General features: G+C 42.6%; 1 protein-coding gene across 9 annotated transcripts in view; it reads left to right on the forward strand.

The window, feature by feature from the left end:
- CASZ1 (castor zinc finger 1) overlaps positions 1-20,304 on the forward strand; it is a 231,806-nt gene that overhangs the window by 43,747 nt on the left and 167,755 nt on the right. For all 9 annotated transcript variants that reach the window (XM_073657247.1, XM_073657246.1, XM_073657243.1 and 6 more), the window contains one exon: positions 5,158-5,251. Coding sequence is in view for 3 of the 9 variants with exons in the window: in XM_073657239.1 (XP_073513340.1) it covers positions 5,218-5,251 (34 nt within the window). In the remaining 6 variants the exon portion in view is untranslated. Of the gene's footprint in view, positions 1-5,157; positions 5,252-20,304 lie in introns of those variants that run through there.

A 20,304-nucleotide genomic window follows, 5' to 3' on the forward strand; every position in this document is an offset into this window, starting at 1 on the left:
TAATCAGCCTGAAAAATACAAAAACCAGATTAGACTTTGCCAAAAAACATGTAAAGAAGCTGCCCAGTTCTGGTAAAGCAAAAGTAAGATCAACCTGTACCAGAATGATGGAAGAAGAAAGTCTGGAGAAGGCTTGAAACGGCTCATGATCCACGGCACAGCACATCCTCTGTAACTCATGGTGGAGGCGGTGTGATGGTATGGGCATGCATGGCTCCCAATGGCACTGGGTCACTGGTGGATATTAATGATGTGACTGAATACAGAAGCAGCAGAGTGAATTCTGACATGTACGGGGCGATACCTTCTGCTCAGAGTCAAAAATGCAGCAAGGTTGATTGGACGGCGCTTCACAGTATAGATGGGCAACGACCCAAAACATACTACGAAAGCAAAGAAGTGGAATATTCTGCAATGGCCGAGTCATCACCAGATCTCAACCCCATCGAGCAGCATTTCACAGAATGAAGACAAAACTCGAGGCAGAAAGACCCACAAACGAGCAACAACTGAAGTCACTGCAGTAAAGGCAGCAAAGAATCACAAGAGGAAGCAGCGTTTGGTGACATCTATGGCCTCCAGAGTTCAGTCATTGTCTGCAAAGGATTTTCTAAAAAGTATTAAAAATGAACATTTTATGATAAAGTTAATTTGTACAATTACTTTTGAGCCCCTGAAATGAGGAGACTTTCTATAGAAATGGTTGCAATTCCTAAACATTTAACAGGATAATTTTGTTCAACCCCTTTAATTAAGCCTGAAAGTCTCCAATTGTATCTGATGTTTAATTCTAAATCCAAATTAGCTGCCTGTAGAGCTGAAATCACAAAGATTCGGTCACTGGCCAAATATTTCTGGACCTAACTGTATGTGGCCATTTTTTTTATTTTTTTTTGTCATCCACGATCCACTAACTTAGTGGGGGTGCGAGGAATTTATTACGTTTAAGGCACTTTTGTAGCAAAGTAGCATACTTCGGCACATGTCATATTTGCATAAAATTTGCAATTTTAATACCTGACAAATTTGTTACTAAATAAGACTCAAATTGGTGCAAACTAAAGAATGCACTTCTTAAAAAATTTGTTATATAAATTAAACTTTTTGTGGTGGGTGGGGCTGAGGTTGGTTGAGATGATTACCAAATTACTCCCCTAGAATATGCAAAATAACAAAAAAAACACCAATAGTATGAAAAAAAGTTAAGTATGTTCATCTAAAGATTTAAACCTGTCCGTAGGTCTTTTTGCTGCAGGGAAAAAAAATAAACTCTATAGGACGGTTATAAAGTGCCAGGCGTGGTAAATCTCCAATGTATATGAGTCTCTGCCCGTAGACTGCAACATATGATCTCCTACCTGTGACCAAATTTTTGCATATCTTTTTTTTAATTTATTTTTTTCAGTTTTAATAGTAATCAGTACAGCTGACTTTGCAGCAATATAGCAGATTGATTTTCCACTCTGAGATGCAGATCCTGAGTAGCGTATTTTTCGGACTATAAGACGCACTGGACAATAAGACGCACCTAGGTTTTAAAGGAGGAAAATAGGAAAAAAAAATTTAAGCAAAAAATGTGGTCATGATGCCCTGTTATGGGGGAGGGGGTCTGCTGCTGACACTGGTATTGGGGTAATGTCCCCCAATTTTGTTAATATCCTCCATCCTGGTATAAGTGGCCCCCATCCCATCCTGGTATGCATAGTACTCCTTTATCCACCATCCTGATATGCATGGCACCCCTTGATCACCCATCCTGTTAAGCATGGCACCCTCTGAGCCCCCATCTTGGTTAGCATGGCACCCTCTGAGCCCCCATCCTGGTATGCATGGCACCCCTTGAGCCCCCATCCTGGTATGCATGGCACCCCTTGAGCCCCCATCCTGGTATGCATGGCACCCCTTGAGCCCCCATCCTGGTATGTATGGCACCTTCTGAGCCCCCATCCTGGTATGTATGGCACCTTCTGAGCCCCCATCCTGGTATGTATGGCACCCCTCTGAGCCCCCATCCTGGTATGCATGTCACCCTCTGAGCCCCCATCACGCTGCCTTAAAAAAAAATAATAAACAATCATACTCACCTCCTCTCTCCTCCAGCGCTGTCCCACTCTGCTGGTGACACTCTCACTGTATGAGCAGCGCATAGCAGGGCGCGCATGGCGTCCCTGCCATGCGCCCTCCACAGTGTGAGATTCTGTGCTGGAATAGTCACTGCTCCCCACGCCGGGACTCTGTGCGTGGGGAGCAGTGACCATTCAGTCTGTTGTAGGAGTGGGTTGTAGCGAATATTCATGAGCTTTAATAGCGGGCACACTGACCGCAGAGTGGCAGCAGGAGCCGCGCTGCGGTACAGTGTGCCGGCTATTACGAGAAATGAATATTCATTGCTCTCCACCCCCATGGGCGTGGGAAGCAGGGAATATTCATTTTCTTTAGTAGCGGGCACAGCTAGGCTGCCGCAGGCGGCTGCTTCCGCTCCTCCACATCCACCACCATGCGGCCATAAAATAATATAGTATTCGGACTATAAGACGCACCCCCCACTTTCCTCCAAAATTTTGGAGGAAAAAAGTGCGTCTTATAGTCCGAAAAATACGGTAATTTTGTTTTCCTAAGTCTCTGGGCCGACCTGAGGCCAAAAGACTTCATGTCCTGCCTCCTGATTAAGTCTCTATACTTATGAACGAAGTATTGATTTATCTTTACATTATCATGAACACCAGTTATCCTGCAATTTTCCATTTATATTCTGTAATTATGATGACTTTTTTTAGAAGAACTTATTTTTCTTGCTATATCCCTTCTTTCCAGTTCTGCTTTCATCTTTCTCATTCTTTATGCATCTGTATAACTTTTTGCTATTTGTCGTGGTAAAATCTGCTTATTAAGTAGCAAACAGGAAGGGCCATTTTTTTTTTCAAAATGTGAACAAGAAGCGTATTCAAAACAGGGATTGTCATGGAAACGCCACAATATTTGCTTAAAATGACACAAAGTCTCTTGGTAGCTCTGTTGACACATTTGGCTCCGTTTTTGGCTCCGTCCCTATCTGAAATGGATCTTTACAGTCGCTTTTGTTATTTAACAATTAGCTGCTTTTCCTCAACTTTTGTGCTTTTGTCCCGAAATTAAGAAATATGGAATGAGTTCAGGATTTCTTCATTTAATAAGAAAAAAAAAATAAAAAAAAAATGAAGTCACCCTTCAATGTCCCGGTATGAAGGAAACCCGATGGATGCTGTAATTGTGTTATGAAAATCCCATAAATAGAACTAGTCCAGCGCTTAGAACACAGAACAGAAATACGGACACTTTTCAGAAGTTTTACCGGTAGTTTTTTGTTGTTTCTAATTTCTTGCGGTTAAAGTTGATTAGAGAACGGCGTCTGTTTTGGACTTTGACTGTTGTCAAGGTATGAAGCTGGAAAATATGATTATACTCTGTATAAAATGACATGGCGTAATCTCCACATTACAAGCTGATAATCATAACAGCAAATTAACCAAAGATATGTTCCAAGCTCGCATTAGGTGGAAATTAAAACAGCATTCGCTTCACGTTTGTTTTCTTGTATTTTATGTCTAGAAAAAAAATAAATACATTTGTATTCTAATGAAAAAGTAATTAAGCGCTACTATGTATTCAACACTTTTCCTTATTGGTTCAAGTCATTTTTGGTCCATTTTTGACTCCACTTTTAGAGCAGATGTGCCCACGCTTGAGAAGTACTTGTCATTTCAGGTGACTTTGCAGAAGAAGCGGCCGCGATAGGAGAAATAACTCGGTTTCGGACCATTATATGACCTTTACCTTGTATTTTCCCTTTGCAGACTTTATCCCTAAGGATCCGTGTGACAATCCTTATGCTGTCCATTTTTTCTCGACAGCACACTGACCCATAGAGTTTCATTGATCCATACACACATCCGTTTTAAAAGCTGGTCCGTGTCTCTGATCCGTGAGACTTGGAGCGCGTCCGATTCTGATCCGTTTTGGATGAGACTTTGTCCTTTTAAAGATCTGACACAGACAGACTTTGTACTTCAGTTTTCCATCCTAGTTTCATCCTTTTAGAACTGATACATTGTTTACAATCCGTGAATAAAGAAAAAGTTCAGACAGTCAAGTGAAAAAAAAAAAATTCTGCAATTATAATGCAGCTAGGATGACACCTGAGAAAAAAAAAAATGGTCCATTTCTCTGATTGTAACACTTGCACGGATTTATAAATGTAGGTTTTGTTTTCCAGTTTTCGCTGAGCTAGTGGGTTGAGACTAGCTGTTATGAGATCTCCCGTACACACTGACATGTCTCTCCGTAGTACATGTTCTTAAGCCAAAACAACATGGAGGATATTTGTACATCAGTACTGAGTAGTGTAGTTGTGAATCCAACTCTGGGGTATGATAAAGCACTTACTAGAAAGCTGCAGCAGGATCTCTCTCTTGGACTGCCTCTCTCTTACTGTTCCTCCCTCCTCCATAGACTTTAGTAGGCAGCTGTAACCTGATCCCTCAGTGAGCTGGAAGTCCATCTTTTTTTCAAAGTGAATGATGGTGTCTGGAGAGTGGCTCATAAGTGGAGAAAGACACAGATTTCTCTGATAAAATATATTACAAAGTTTCCTATATTTGCTTGAACTTTACAATCTTTTACATTTTTATTTTTGGGCAGCTGAAGACTGATGGCACAGAAATTGTAAAAGACAAGAAAAAGTTTAATTGCTTGTGCTATTTTGAACAAAATAAAATGGCCAAAATAATGGCAACGAATATCACAAAACAAAAAATGAAACGTCCGGGCCTATATTTTACCTTAGGACCCGTCTGATGGTTGAACTTTTTTTTTTTCATTTTTTCTTTGTTTAATATCTTGCGTCAGATCTCAGTGTCATTTACAGACCACGAGGGACACGTGTATGTCTGAAGAACTCGCCAACTGGGTTTTGATCTCCTTCCACTTCTCGCCTGTTGGGATCAGGCCGATCCAAAACTAGGACTACTTGCCACTTAGTAACCTAAATCCCTTAATCTAGGTGTGGTGGTTAGAATATGTATACACCTACATCAATGTATTTGCAAATCCATGTAATCTGATGTTTTGCATTTTTGAAGCTGGTTATGAAGTTAATAAATATTCTGATCTTTTATGCAGGAATCCCGGTGAGCGAGGCCATTTTAATAAAGACTTCAGAGAGGAGTGTCACACGTTGGGATGGACATCGCTGCAGCGAGACTTCATGTACAAGGTAAGATCTTCTTCTAAGATCCTGTTACGTGACTCATGTGCAATTCCTAAGTCCTCCAATCTCATGCTAACCCTAAAACATCTTTTACTTACCAATGGGTTCTGAACATTTTTTTTCTGGACTGAATACCAGCTGTCTCATTCTGCTGAGCTTGTGCTCATCTAGCGTAGCCATGCTGAATAAGCAGAGCTGCAGTGTAAAACATGGGGGGGAAAGCAGGTCAACATTCTGATTTTCCTATAATGTAATTAAAGAATTACAGAAAAGCTGGAACAGAACTTTAAAAATGTGTCCTAAGCCTGCACAATATGCAGCAGGAAGTGCCCCCAACTGGACTTCAATAGCAAAAGCTAATTTTTTTCTTAGATTTTAACATGCAAAGTATTCTTTTAACTTTTTATGGATTTTATCTTCTGTGTTATTTTTAATTTCTGTATTTCCTATTGTAACTATCCAGAATTATTGTTTATGTAAAAGGCAAAAAAAAAAACATTCCTTCCGATGCCTTTATCCTTTCCCATAGCTCGTGGTAAAGTGTGGCTGTCAGCATTTTGAAAATCATAAGACCTTTTTCCATAGCAGTCCAGTAAATCACATTGATAGGCAATCACTAAGACATTAGCTCCCCGCCGCAGTCACATCTGATAATCTATCCATTTGTAAGTATAAAATCTAATAGAACTTCCTTTAGAGTTCGCTCTGACCAGCGCTCGCCCCCCGCCCGCCCGCTCTGCCTGCCATCCACAAGTCCTGATTCCCGGACCATCCAACAATGGCAATTTATTTATTATATGTTATGTGATTATATCTATATGTCATAGAATTACTACGTGCCCCAGTATTTTAGCTGTATTTGCTCTAATCTGATAACAATAATCCTATTGTGTTCCGCACTATAAATTTTTAGGGTAAGTTAATGAACTGATCTGTAATAACATAAGGGGGGGGGAGGCATCGAGATATTCTTACTCTGTCCTATTGTGCGGTCTCAGTGATGATGATGATGTCCCTTCTCGACCACTGATGACACTTTTCACTGAATTTTAGATGAGAATTTGTACTTTGTCGTCACTTTTTCTATTTCTGACGACCGGAATGGCTGCTGTTCCTGTCCCCGTAGAGGGTGGTCATCCAGCTTTCCTACATCCTAAGGCTGTACAGAAAAGTTACTGCAATATTCCAATCAAATTCAGTATTTTTGGGGCGCTAGGTGAAAATTATCATTATTTTTGTGGCGCTAATGTGATATCACTCGTAGGTGAAAATTATCATTATTTTTGGAGCGCTAATGTGATATCACTCGTAGGTGAAAATTATCATTATTTTTGTGGCGCTAATGTGATATCACTCGTAGGTGAAAATTATCATTATTTTTGGGGCGCTAATGTGATATCACTCGTAGGTGAAAATTATCATTATTTTTGGGGCGCTAATGTGATATCACTCGTAGGTGAAAATTATCATTATTTTTGGAGCGCTAATGTGATATCACTCGTAGGTGAAAATTATCATTATTTTTGGGGCGCTAATGTGATATCACTCGTAGGTGAAAATTATCATTATTTTTGGGGCGCTAATGTGATATCACTCGTAGGTGAAAATTATCATTATTTTTGGGGCGCTAATGTGATATCACTCGTAGGTGAAAATTATCATTATTTTTGGGGCGCTAATGTGATATCACTCGTAGGTGAAAATTATCATTATTTTTGGGGCGCTAATGTGATATCACTCGTAGGTGAAAATTATCATTATTTTTGGGGCGCTAATGTGATATCACTCGTAGGTGAAAATTATCATTATTTTTGGGGCGCTAATGTGATATCACTCGTAGGTGAAAATTATCATTATTTTTGGGGCGCTAATGTGATATCACTCGTAGGTGAAAATTATCATTATTTTTGGGGCGCTAATGTGATATCACTCGTAGGTGAAAATTATCATTATTTTTGGGGCGCTAATGTGATATCACTCGTAGGTGAAAATTATCATTATTTTTGGGGCGCTAATGTGATATCACTCGTAGGTGAAAATTATCATTATTTTTGGGGCGCTAATGTGATATCACTCGTAGGTGAAAATTATCATTATTTTTGGGGCGCTAATGTGATATCACTCGTAGGTGAAAATTATCATTATTTTTGGGGCGCTAATGTGATATCACTCGTAGGTGAAAATTATCATTATTTTTGGGGCGCTAATGTGATATCACTCGTAGGTGAAAATTATCATTATTTTTGGGGCGCTAATGTGATATCACTCGTAGGTGAAAATTATCATTATTTTTGGGGCGCTAATGTGATATCACTCGTAGGTGAAAATTATCATTTATTTTTTAATTTGTAAATCAATTTTTTGGAAGGTTTTCTAGAGCAATTTTTCTCATGTGTGTGAGATCTTTGTAGTAATTTTATCACCTATCCACATCACCCGAGATCAAAGCTCTGAAGTGCCTTGGCGCCATTAAGATTGGGCACTCCAGGACCACAATTCTCGGGATATACGAGGGTCCCAGTGGTGTTAACCCCAAGCGATCAGCATCTTGTTAAGTTGAGACAACCCCTTTTTAATACTTGTTATTCCCACTTATATACTCCCTATGAAATAACATTTTTTTCTTAGGGCTCTGCATTGTGCCATTCCTCTGTTATTCCGCCTGGAAATGTATGAGCATATTAACAGCGGGGTGCTACGATTCTCCTTGTCGGTGGGTTGTGTCTTTCCTTCATTCTTTCTTTGTCCAATTGTGAAGATGCACCCCCTTATTGACAAAGGGGTAATAGTAGCACCCATTTTATAATTTACAGGGGGAATAACAAAGGAAGTTATAAAAAGTGATCCAGAAATATTATTTAATGACGAATGCAATTCTTTTCTAATGCAGATATTTCAGGGGAGTGCATGGGTCGTCTGTAAATCCATGTTGGATATAGAGAACTATATAAAAAAAAAAATATATATATATATATATATATATATATATATATATATATATATATATATATGTATGTGTTCATTAATATAGCAAATTACATGCAAATAACTTGTCGTTCCCACAAACACACCTTTATCACGGCCGCGGTTATATGGGGGCAGATGCAGAACAGCCAACAGGTATATGCCATCTGCTGCCTTTTCATGTAAGGGGGGCTCCAGTAAGTAAAAGAAGCCACATCTGAGGGGGCTCAGCCAGAAACACAAGATGTCTGTCAGCCTCGTTGTGCGCACCAGCTATTTCATTCATTAAAAATGAATTCATCCAATATGACCTTTGGTTTTGAAGTCAAGGAACTTGGGGGTCAGTTTAATGAGGCCCCCGCAGGGACGTCCTTTGCTTGTACCGAGAGCCAAAGCTGGAGACGACACACAGACATGACTATGCAGATCGTCCCCGAGCCGACATGCTGCAGCTGTCAGTCACTAATCTCTTTATATTACGCCTCATTTCTACAAATTATAGCCAGATTATGAATTATAAATGAAAGCCAAGATGCCGTTTGCTCGTCTAAAAGAAATACATAGAAATCAATAGCCATGAATTTTTGGTGACGGCCGGTACAGCTGTTTCCCTGCGCAGAACGTTGTTTCCCTGCGCAGAACGTGTATAATGTTCACCTGTCATTCGGGCAAGTTTCACATCGTGTTCATAGAATTTCCTCCACTTCTGTCCTCTCGGCTGGAGGGTCCGACCGTGCGGGATGGTGGGCTATTACTGCCCCTGTTGGCATGTGATTTCTCTATACGTACAGTGTATAAAATATCTGCTCGTCATTTAACTTCACAGATATGTAGAATTTCACTTTCAGTTTTTCTTTTCCCTCTTATATGTTTTACACTGTAATGTGTAGGTTCGCTAAGTCTCCAGTATAATTCTGTTATCTGAGTGGTTATGCTTAGAGGATATGGATGTGTGTATACAGCGCTGCACAAAAGGTTTGGGAGATCTGGAAAAAAAAAAAAAAAAAGCTGCAAAAATAAGAAGAGCGCTTTGAAAGATAGAAGTGTGAATAGTTTATTTTTTGGTCGATTTTAAGAAAATGCTAAATTAGTGAACAAGAGAGAAATGTAAATCCCATCAGTATTTTGTGACCGCCCGCTGTCGCCTCCATCATTAGTATCTGGTGACCGCCCGTCGCCTCCATCATTAGTATCTGGTGACCGCCCGTCGCCTCCATCATTAGTATCTGGTGACCGCCCGTCACCTCCATCAGTATCTGGTGACCGCCCATCGCCTCCATCAGTATCTGGTGACCGCCCGTATCCTTCATCAGTATCTGGTGATCGCCCATCTCCTCCATCATCTGTATCTGGTGACCGCTTGTCGCCTCCATCATCAGTATCTCGTGACCGCCCGTCGCCTCCATCAGTATCTGGTGACTGCCCGTCGCCTCCATCATCAGTATCTGGTGATCGCCTGTCGCCTCCATCATCAGTATCTGGTGACCGCCCGTCGCCTCCATCATCAGTATCTGGTGACCGCCCGTCGCCTCCATCATCAGTATCTGGTGACCGCCCGTCGCCTCCATCATCAGTATCTGGTGACCGCCCGTCGCCTCCATCATCAGTATCTGGTGACCGCCCGTCGCCTCCATCATCAGTATCTGGTGATCGCCCGTCGCCTTCATCATCAGTATCTGGTGACAGCCCGTCGCCTTCATCATCAGTATCTGGTGACAGCCTGTCGCCTCCATCATCAGTATCTGGTGACCACCCGACACCTCCATCATCAGTATCTGGTGACCGCCTGTCATCTTCATCATCAGTATCTGGTGACCGCCCGTCGCCTCCATCACCAGTATCTGGTGACCGCCCGTTGCCTTCATCACATCTTCTCAGCCATTTACTCACAGTTTATGAAGGATCTCGGCAGGAAATTGTTCCAAACATCTTGGAGACCTGTCCCCATATCTTCTGTGTATGAAGCTTGTGCGGATCCTTCTGTCTCTTCATGTGATCTCAGACAGACGGGATGATGTGAGATCAGGGCTTCCGGGATCATCACCCCCAGGACTCCTCGCTCTTAATCACATTGGCTGCATGTTTGGGGCCTTTGTCCTGCTGCCGAATAAATTTTGAGCCCATCAGACGCCTCCCTGATGTGTAAGTATCTGCCTGTATTTCTCAGAGGTTTTGATCACCTGCCTCCAGGAATCTGGTGACAATAGGTGACCTCTTCCTTTTTTGTGCCATGTCCAGGTAGTGTAGCCGGTGTTTCTATAACTTTGAGCTCAAGACGCGTTTCAAGCCGTATCTCTACAGGTGTCCATGGCCTTGCAGCAGGATGTAGCAGGTGAGTTGAAGATTGCTGCGGTGTGATATATACGTGTTTACAGACATTGGGGCTTCTTTATGGCGTACTTGCATAAGTTAACAGCGTGCAGATTGTAGTTTTCCCCCACAGTTAACTCACACAGAGGCTACAGTATTTGTTCACTATGAAGTGGTTAATGATGGGCAGCTGTTGGCAGCTCGGCAGTTGCCTTGTCCGCCAGCCCTGCAGTCACGGCTTCCGGTGTCGTCCTGGCTGGCGGCAGGAAGTTAGAGCATGTCAGGGATGAGGGTTGATGTGTCACATCCATCTGCTCTGGACCTGACGAATAGCTCATCCATATTGTTAACATATTGGCTACCATATGGACTGGTTAACTCTCCAGGAACGCATGGGAGAGCAGACCTCCAAAAGTGGCAGCCGAGAGCGTGAAGGGCAGGTTGAGAGGAGCTCTGGGGCCTTGCAACGTGTAAGGCCGCTCTCACTGCATTAGCTGCAGGCTTTTTATTTAGTGCGTCTCCTGTGTTCCTGGGCCTGCGCTGGATCATTGACCTTCATGTGTAAATGGACTGGACAGTTGTAAGTCCATCCTTCAGGGCTCCACTGAAGCGTTGTCAGCTGTGCACTCTCAGGCTGCCATCAGCCAAACAGATAAAAAAAAAAAAGAAGAGGAGACATAATAACGGAGGATGTGGTTTGTTGAATGTCGTGTCCAGGATCAGAGACCAGCTCCTTGAGAAATCAACTAAGTGACATTGGACGTAGGATGTCGGTATGTGTCTGTGTGCTCTCTGGAGAATGACAGCAATAGGATGCACCGTGACGGCCAGCGTTCACACACCGCTGTATATATCAGTCCTTGGAAATATAAGCATCCATCTCCGAATCCATGGGTTTGGGTTCCTGTAAATGAGAGTAAAATGTTGCATTCTATAATAATCACTTGCCTCCTTTTCAGTCATTTTGCATTTTTATTTTTTTTTTTCTATTAAAGGGGTATTCCCATCTCCCAAGATCCTATCCCAGTATGTAGTAGGTGTAATAATAATGATATTAGCAAATACCTCCAATTAGAAATATAGTATAGTTTTTCTGATTCGCTATGTCTCTTTCCTCATGTGCAGGCATTGCAGGACCTTAGGTATCCATGGTTACGGCCACTCATATAGTGACAGTTAGCCAGTAGCTAGTGGTCGTAACCATGGATATTAACAGTTGCTGTAACAGCAGCAACCTGAGCTGCCTCCGATTGCTGCTGTTTAACCATTTAAATGCCATTGTCAATATCTGACAGCCATATTTAGATGACCCTATTGCTGGTGTGCACTCACATCAACTCCCTTCCAACCCCACCCCTTCATCAGGGGCCTATGGGTTCATATGGCAGCCGAGGGGCCTGCTGCTCCATGGCTGGCATCTCAGTCCTGAAGAGGAGAATATAATTTTTAAAAAATACTGAAATACAGTATTATTGCAGTACATAATGCAGACGATCATAAGATCAATTCCCCTAAAGCAACTATAAAAACAAAAAAAGTTAAGGAAATTAAAAAAAACAAACAAAAAACTATAGTTATCATCGCCGTATCTGTTTAATTAACCAGTGCGGTAAATGCCATACATAGAAAATTATTTGATAAAAGCTGATCAAAACGTCATGTATACCCCATAATGGTATCAATGAATGCATCTGCTCATCTTGATTAAAAAAAAAAACAAGCCCGGTACAGCTCAGTCAACAGAAAAATTAAAGTGGTTTTCCCACGATCAAAAGTTCATTTTAATCAATAGATCTTGGAATAATAATAAGTTCCACAATTGGATGTGTTTAAATAAAATGTTCCTGTGCTGAGATAATCTTATAAATGTGCCCCTGCTGTGTACTGTGTAATGGCTGTGTCTGACCATACAGGAACATGGTCTGATCATACCACATCTCCCGGGCAGGGGGTGGGGGAAACTATACAGAACAGATATTACAGCTTGAGATCATAAATGATTCTTTCTTTGAAGTAAAACATTTTTTTTAAATCAGGCGGGGAAATGTTTTACCCCACAAAAAGAATCAGCTGTGATCCCCTGCTGTCCTGTCTGTCTACTTGTTTTCATCCTCCCCTGCCCAGGAGCTGTGGTATGATCAGACTATGTTCCTGTACAGTCAGACACAGCCATTACACAGTACACAGCAGGGGCACATTTATAAGATTATCTCAGCACAGGAACATTTTATTTAAACACATCCAATTGTGGAACTTATTATTATTCCAAGATCTATTGATTAAAATTACCTTTTGTTCATGGGGAAAATCCCTTTAAGTTACTGGTGTTGAAAAAAATGATGACCCAAACCAGATTTTATTTTTTATTTGTTTTTATAAATTTCTGTATTTTTTTTTTTCAATGCTTTATGGCAAAACCAAACTTTCTATTTTATAATCGTACTGACCTCGAAATTCATGTTTCCATGTTTCCATATTTTTAGCACACAATAAAGGCCGTAAAAAAGTAAGAAAAAGTTAAGGCTCTTGAAAAAAGGAGGGCGAAAAAGCAAAAGTTTAAAAAATGAAGGCGTTTAAGGGGGATGTGTACATGGAAGGCGTTTAAGGGGGATGTGTACATGGAAGGCGTTTAAGGGGAATGTGTTCATGGAAGGCGTTTAAGGGGAATGTGTACATGGAAGGCATTTAAGGGGGATGTGTACATGGAAGGCGTTTAAGGGGAATGTGTTCATGGAAGGCGTTTAAGGGGGATGTGTACATGGAAGGCGTTTGAGGGGGAATGTGTACATGGAAGGCGTTTGAGGGGGAATGTGTACATGGAAGGCGTTTGAGGGGGAATGTGTACATGGAAGGCGTTTGAGGGGGAATGTGTACATGGAAGGCGTTTGAGGGGGAATGTGTACATGGAAGGCGTTTGAGGGGGAATGTGTACATGGATGGCTTTTAAGGGGGATGTGTACATGGAAGGCGTTTAAGGGGAATGTGTACATGGATGGCGTTTAAGGGGAATGTGTACATGGATGGCGTTTAAGGGGGATGTGTACATGGATGGCGTTTAAGGGGGATGTGTACATGGAAGGCGTTTAAGGGGGATGTGTACATGGGAGGCGTTTAAAGGGAATGTGTACACGGAAGGCGTTTAAGGGGAATGTGTACACGGAAGGCGTTTAAGGGGAATGTGTACACGGAAGGCGTTTAAGGGGAATGTGTACACGGAAGGCGTTTAAGGGGAATGTGTACACGGAAGGCGTTTAAGGGGAATGTGTACACGGAAGGCGTTTGAGGGAGAATGTGTACATGGAAGGCGTTTGAGGGGGAATGTGTACATGGAAGGCGTTTGAGGGGGAATGTGTACATGGAAGGTGTTTAAGGGGAATGTGTACATGGATGGCGTTTAAGGGGAATGTGTACATGGATGGCGTTTAAGGGGAATGTGTACATGGATGGCGTTTAAGGGGGATGTGTACATGGAAGGCGTTTAAGGGGAATGTGTACACGGAAGGCGTTTAAAGGGAATGTGTACACGGAAGGCGTTTAAGGGGGATGTGTACACGGAAGGCGTTTAAGGGGGATGTGTACACGGGAGGCGTTTAAAGGGAATGTGTACACGGAAGGCGTTTAAGGGGGATGTGTACACGGAAGGCGTTTAAGGGGAATGTGTACACGGAAGGCGTTTAAGGGGAATGTGCACACGGGAGGCGTTTAAGGGGAATGTGCACACGGGAGGCGTTTAAGGGGAATGTGCACACGGGAGGCGTTTAAGGGGAATGTGCACACGGGAGGCGTTTAAGGGGAATGTGCACACGGGAGGCGTTTAAGGGGAATGTGCACACGGGAGGCGTTTAAGGGGAATGTGCACACGGGAGGCGTTTAAGGGGAATGTGCACACGGGAGGCGTTTAAGGGGAATGTGCACACGGGAGGCGTTTAAGGGGAATGTGTACACGGAAGGCGTTTAAGGGGAATGTGTACATGTTTCACCAGAGACAAAAAAAAAAAAGGAAGTACATTGAAAATTGCAGTAAAACCCCATGTCTGCATGGCTTAGGATGGTCCTGGTGCTATGGTTGCCGTATTAACTATGTGTGCATCTTGGACGTTGTGTGAAGACGAATTGTGCTCATTTATTGTGTAAATCGCCTTTTATTTTACTCTCCGCTTCTCTTTGGTGTGTAAATGGCCAGGTTGTAGGTTCATAGCTGTAGTTCACTCTGGGCTGATTTTTCTCCCTCTGATACTCACCATAGATTGGCCAAACTAATATAATTGTCCGAAAATTCCCAAAATGTTGGCGCATACGTATGTGTGAATACTATGCGACATCTCGAATTATAGAAATTGGATCCGCAGGCCGCATTCCAGCCTGTTCTGTTTGATGTTATGATATATACAGTATATTAAGGAGCCAGATAAATTAATCGTTATGTTTTTAATTTAAAAAAAAACACGTTTGACTCGTTTGCCTGCAGACCTGATAATTTGACCAAGTTTCCATTATATCGTGTTATGTAAATTTCCAGATAATCCCATGCAAAACTGCACACTGGACTCATTCTTTATAGATATTTATGATTGTGTACTTTGATCAATTTAAATGTAAAAAAAAAAAAAAAAATCTGCAATTCAAGTTTGGCATTAACTAGCATTTATTGCCTGGGCTGGGTTAAATTCCTCTTTCCTCAGCTATTAATTACTTTTCAACGTGGATAATAAATATTATGCCACTCCTTCTCGCTTGGCAGTTTGATGCCGTGATCCCGTCACATGTTCTCGGATCGCCTTTTCTTGCTCTCGTTTGTAGAAATATAGTGTAGTAAAGTAACAGTTCTAGGGGCTCATTCACACAGCTGTACTTTCGGACAACCATAAAGATGCCTAAAGTCATGCGAGAGACTCTTCGTGAAAATGAAAAAATCCCCCAAAAAGCTCCGCGAACAAGAAGCATTTCCGGAAGCAGTTTCCACTAAAAAAGATGGTCGTTTCTGACCACCTCCAAAAAGAAAAAAATCCATGTGCACATATTCTGAGGTGTACATATTCACACACCGCAGATTTTTTTTTTTGCAGAATCCGGTTTCATCCATCTGAATGGGGTTGTTTTGGCCTTTCCGATTTATGGATGAGACAGATGCGGAAATTTCTGTAGTGTGCGCGTGAGTCAACTCAAAGCCCATAAAAAGATGACGGGTTCCTGATGGATTTTTTTTTTTTTTGCTGCAATTTTCTGAAAATGTGTTTAAAAATGCAGAGTTTGTACTGCACTTTGGGGAAAATTGTGGCAAAAAAAACAAACCACGTTGGGAATGTATCATGTGAACATGATCTATTGTGCTGCAGATTTTCCAGCTGCAAATCCAGACAACAAATTGTCGGGGTATTCGCCACTTACAAGTACTCTAAGGACAGGTGCAGACGAGCTTATTCACTGTCCAAGTGCCATCCGACTTTTTGGATCAATGTTGGTCTATGAGGCCGTTTACATGTCCGGTTTCGCTGCATGCCTGAGTTTAATCCGATATTCGTTTCGCACTTGGCCATGCTAGTCAATGAGTGCGTGAGAAACCTCAGACTGCACTCAGGTGACATCTCCGTATAGATCGATTTCTGCGCACTCAAAGAAGGGAGAAGATGGAGAGATTTTTTTTTCCCCCATCTTCTCGTCAGCTGAAAGAATCGGATCGCACCGTGCTCACACTCCGACCAGAGTATCATTTGCATAGTCGACCCTATTTTCTCAGATAACAAAAGATACACTCATCCGCATTCACCCTAACAGTCAGATGACGACTAAATCTATGGAAAATCGTAGAAAAGGTCTCGGGATATGTAGAAGGCTTGTTTTTCTCCGGTAGAGGGTTGTAGAAGTGAACTCCAGGCCGAGCTCCGCTTATGGATTACTACCTGCGATGACATCAGGGATAACACAAATGTCAGTCTGACCGCCCGGCCTCCTCCCCCCCCTGTTTACAGACGGGTGGAGGATTTTGGAATAACAATACTCCATATTTTTAGATGCTGACTGATTCGACGCTTCCTGGTTTTATGCCTCCATAAATCTTGATTTACAGAAGCCATAATATGTTCTGTAGGGAAAATTATATTATTTTTTTTTGTCACCAGGTGAACTTGTAGCTGTGGCAGATAATTGGAAGTCATGCGGGCAAGGAAATTTATAAGTCCCATGTCTGTCCTCCTGTGTGCACAGTGCCAAAGTAAAGCAGCAGCTTCATGTCGGCTTTTTATGGAACGTCCATAGTGTGCTGCACCGTCTGCTCGGCAAGGGTTAAGGTTGGATACAGAACCCCCTCTTATATATTCCTTGTCCTGCTTCATCCGAAGTCAGACTGACCGCATGGTCTTCTCAGGCCGATCCGATTTAGCTAATTAGTAATCTGACAAGAGCTGCCCAAGGGATTAGCTTCTTATCCAAACAGTACCAAACTCCTGCAGACGAGTCCATCTCTCCTCCGGGGCCTGCAGGTGACACTGGGAAATATAGGGGGAAAGGGACGTACTGCGAGGAGCTTTACTCTTTTTACCTTTCTAGTGGCTGAAATCGGTGGGGGCAGCAGGGTTTATGGGGTGTATATTACAAATCCCCGGAGAAACCTCCGGCTGGAATGATACGTAGACATCCTCTGCTGTGCTAGATGGGAAATCACTTGTCGGCTGCTACAGAGTATCTGAGGCGACGGGAAAATCCCTGCACAGTTTTTTAAGGATCTTGTATGTTCTTCTACTCATTGATTTGTGCAGAGCCTTGTCCTGCCGGCTACGCTCAGCCAGATAATCTGGATTTGTAACCCTTGTCCTCCGGTGCTCACTTTCCCCAGCAGCAGGTAGCATTTCCTACCATTCCCGACAACTGACAGATGTGTCTTTTTAATTGTTCTGCCTTAACCCTACTGCACGCTCAGTCAGGGAGCCCGAATCATTGAACGTTGGTGTAACCTCCTAGTTCAGGACACGGCCACATGAAATTAGACCAAATTGCTCAATTTGGAAGATTATTTATTTATTTATTTATTTTGCAACCCCTCCAATCGGGAAACAGGAGGTACTGGAGGAAAAATACTATTGAACCAGGTAATTAACATCATGCTGTTATCCCAATATTGATACCTGCACGGTGCAAAATTTAGGTAAGGTTCCTATTCCGATGGGTAGGATTGATCTTATGTGTTATAGTTGCCATCACAAAAACTAGAACTTCAAGGTGAAATTCTAGTCTCTGACCAGTCCTTGTAGATTAGTGGGGATGGCTTCTTATATACTGATCTGAACTTATAACTCGCTTGGGAAGAGATCTCCGAAGCGCCATCATTTCGTAGACCCCCGGCAGCATTCTGATTTTCTGATGCACAATTTTTATTTTTTTTTATTCTAAACTTTTTGTCTGCTCTGGTTCCTCTCCGGTTTATTTTGTAATTTTATAAATATAGGACAGAACACATTTGCAAGAACTTTTTGCATAGGATTAAGAATCGGGATACAATATGGGCGATAGGCTGCCAAGACTGTGGAGTTGTAAAGAAAGTTCTCATTTTTTTGGAAGCTCTAAACTGACAAGTCTTGTAAATCTGAGGCCGTTATAACGGAAACAGCGGATGAAACATTGCAACCGGTTTTTGGCAGCAACAAGGTTAAATTCCATAATGCTGATACTGGAGGTCACGGCACCTCTTTTTAGTGGTCCATCTTTTGTAGATCGCTGTGCCAGCACTTAATAGCTTTTGTTGGCACATGACTGAGTGGGAGAGGAGAACCCGGCTCGTGAGTGAGATCATGCGTGCACCCCCCCAGCTACCAGTTGCCCAGAGTGTCTTCTGGCCACATCATTAACTTGGGCATTTAGATTTCATTAACGGCATCAGACCTAGATGGTATTAAAAGCACCACCAATTATGAAACGCTTATTAATCAACAGAGTAGACCTTCAGCACAAACACAAAGCTTTTAAGGACGTCTCCTCTGCAACAATCCCTGGTCCAGAAGTAATTATGGGGCCGACAATCACGAGAAAGGAAAAGCGATTAACTCCGCGCGGCTGCCGGAAGGGGTTAAACTGAGCAAAAGCCGTACTGCGAAGACACGTGAAATAATGCGACTATAGAAATATATGTTGATGGCGGTCGCTGAAGGCTCCCAAACCTATATTTAAAATCCGAGCCTAGGCCATATTTTTTAGGATAACTGATTTGTATGGTAATTAGACGCGTGAAAAGGTTCCTTCGTTACGTTTAAAACTCAACATAATTTAGGGATCGACGTTATTTCATATGGAAAATTATCAAACACTTCCATGCAACTGTAGCAGAAAAGCTGCTCTGCAGAAGATAGGGGGCTCTTTGTCTCTTACGGGGTACTTTTTTAGCATTTATTGCATTGATCTTTGGTCTAAATGTGCAAGTTAGTAGATCCTAAAGCTAGTGTCCTCTTGTGTCAGCCATTCTGCTCTGCTACATCTTTTACTACAATGGGAATTAGGCACCAGATTATAGGTTTATGTTGGGTGAATGTGAGCAGATAGGTGATGGTACCGAGGGGCACTCGGAGCCAGATAGGTGATGGGACCGAGGGGCACTCGGAGCCAAATAGGTGATGGGACCGAGGGGCACTCGGAGCCAGATAGGTGATGGGACCGAGGGGCACTCGGAGCCAGATAGGTGATGGGACCGAGGGGCACTCGGAGCCAGATAGGTGATGGGACCGAGGGGCACTCGGAGCCAGATAGGTGATGAGACCGAGGGGCACTCGGAGCCAGATAGGTGATGGGACCGAGGGGCACTCGGAGCCAGATAGGTGATGGGACCGAGGGGCACTCGGAGCCAGATTGGTGATGGGACCGAGGGGCACGCGGAGCTTAGTCAGGGGCACACAAGGTGTTTCTAAGAAATTGCAAACCGCCGCTGGGCTGGTCGTCACTGGGATTTAGTTTGGGAACAACAAAAGTAAATAGTTCCAGTGAAGTTCCACCTTCTGTCTCTTTGTGGCAAATGTTTAGCATCTGTCTTCCGTCTCCTGTATGGCTTGTAGCCCTGCTTGGCAAGATGAGGGCTGGAGATATTTTCACTCTTTACAGCTGGCATAATCCAGAATTTAACTCTGTACCAGGCAGCTACGACATTTACTGCTACGTGAAAGCTACAGATGGTTCCTGGTTATATTTCATCTGGTTTTTTTTTTTCCAAGTCTATACCCACCATGACCTTTTCAATAGAGCGAAGTCAGCTAGTTGCCCACACCGAAGCCAAATTCTCCCTTGGTGGCACTAATACAAGTTCTGTCGTATCGAGGTGCCCTCTGCTATTTACATAGTGGCCTCATTAGCTTGCCACGTGTTAGCAGACGTATGCCATGGCACCATGTGAGAGCTTGTAGGAGTCGTGGTAATTACCGATGTATCATGTCACTAACCAATTAGCACTGTTGGACCATGGCCTATAGGATGTTCATGTCGACATAGTCTACCCCTTGTGTTTTAAGGATTAAATGGGTGGGCTTTGAAATTAGTACATCCTTCAAATTAATAAAAACGTATAAAATATAGAAAAGATAATCATTTTGTGACGTACAGACCTCCTGAATTTTTATATAGTTTACTGACCCTTTTTTTTTTATCTGTTAGGAGGCCGCAGTGACGCTGACATTATAGTCATGTGACAACGTTATTCCGTTGTGTTAATCCGTAAGGACGTAACGTCAGCCATTGTGAAGCGCGCTTTCCGCAGATGGTCACTGCAGCCTTATACAAGGCGAAACAATAAGACCGATTGCAAAAAGTAT

This window comes from Phyllobates terribilis, unplaced genomic scaffold (assembly GCF_046119375.1).
Source record: "Phyllobates terribilis strain yellow unplaced genomic scaffold, ASM4611937v1 Scaffold_12__6_contigs__length_324123572, whole genome shotgun sequence".
In the NCBI taxonomy this organism is placed as follows: Eukaryota; Metazoa; Chordata; class Amphibia; order Anura; family Dendrobatidae; genus Phyllobates; species Phyllobates terribilis.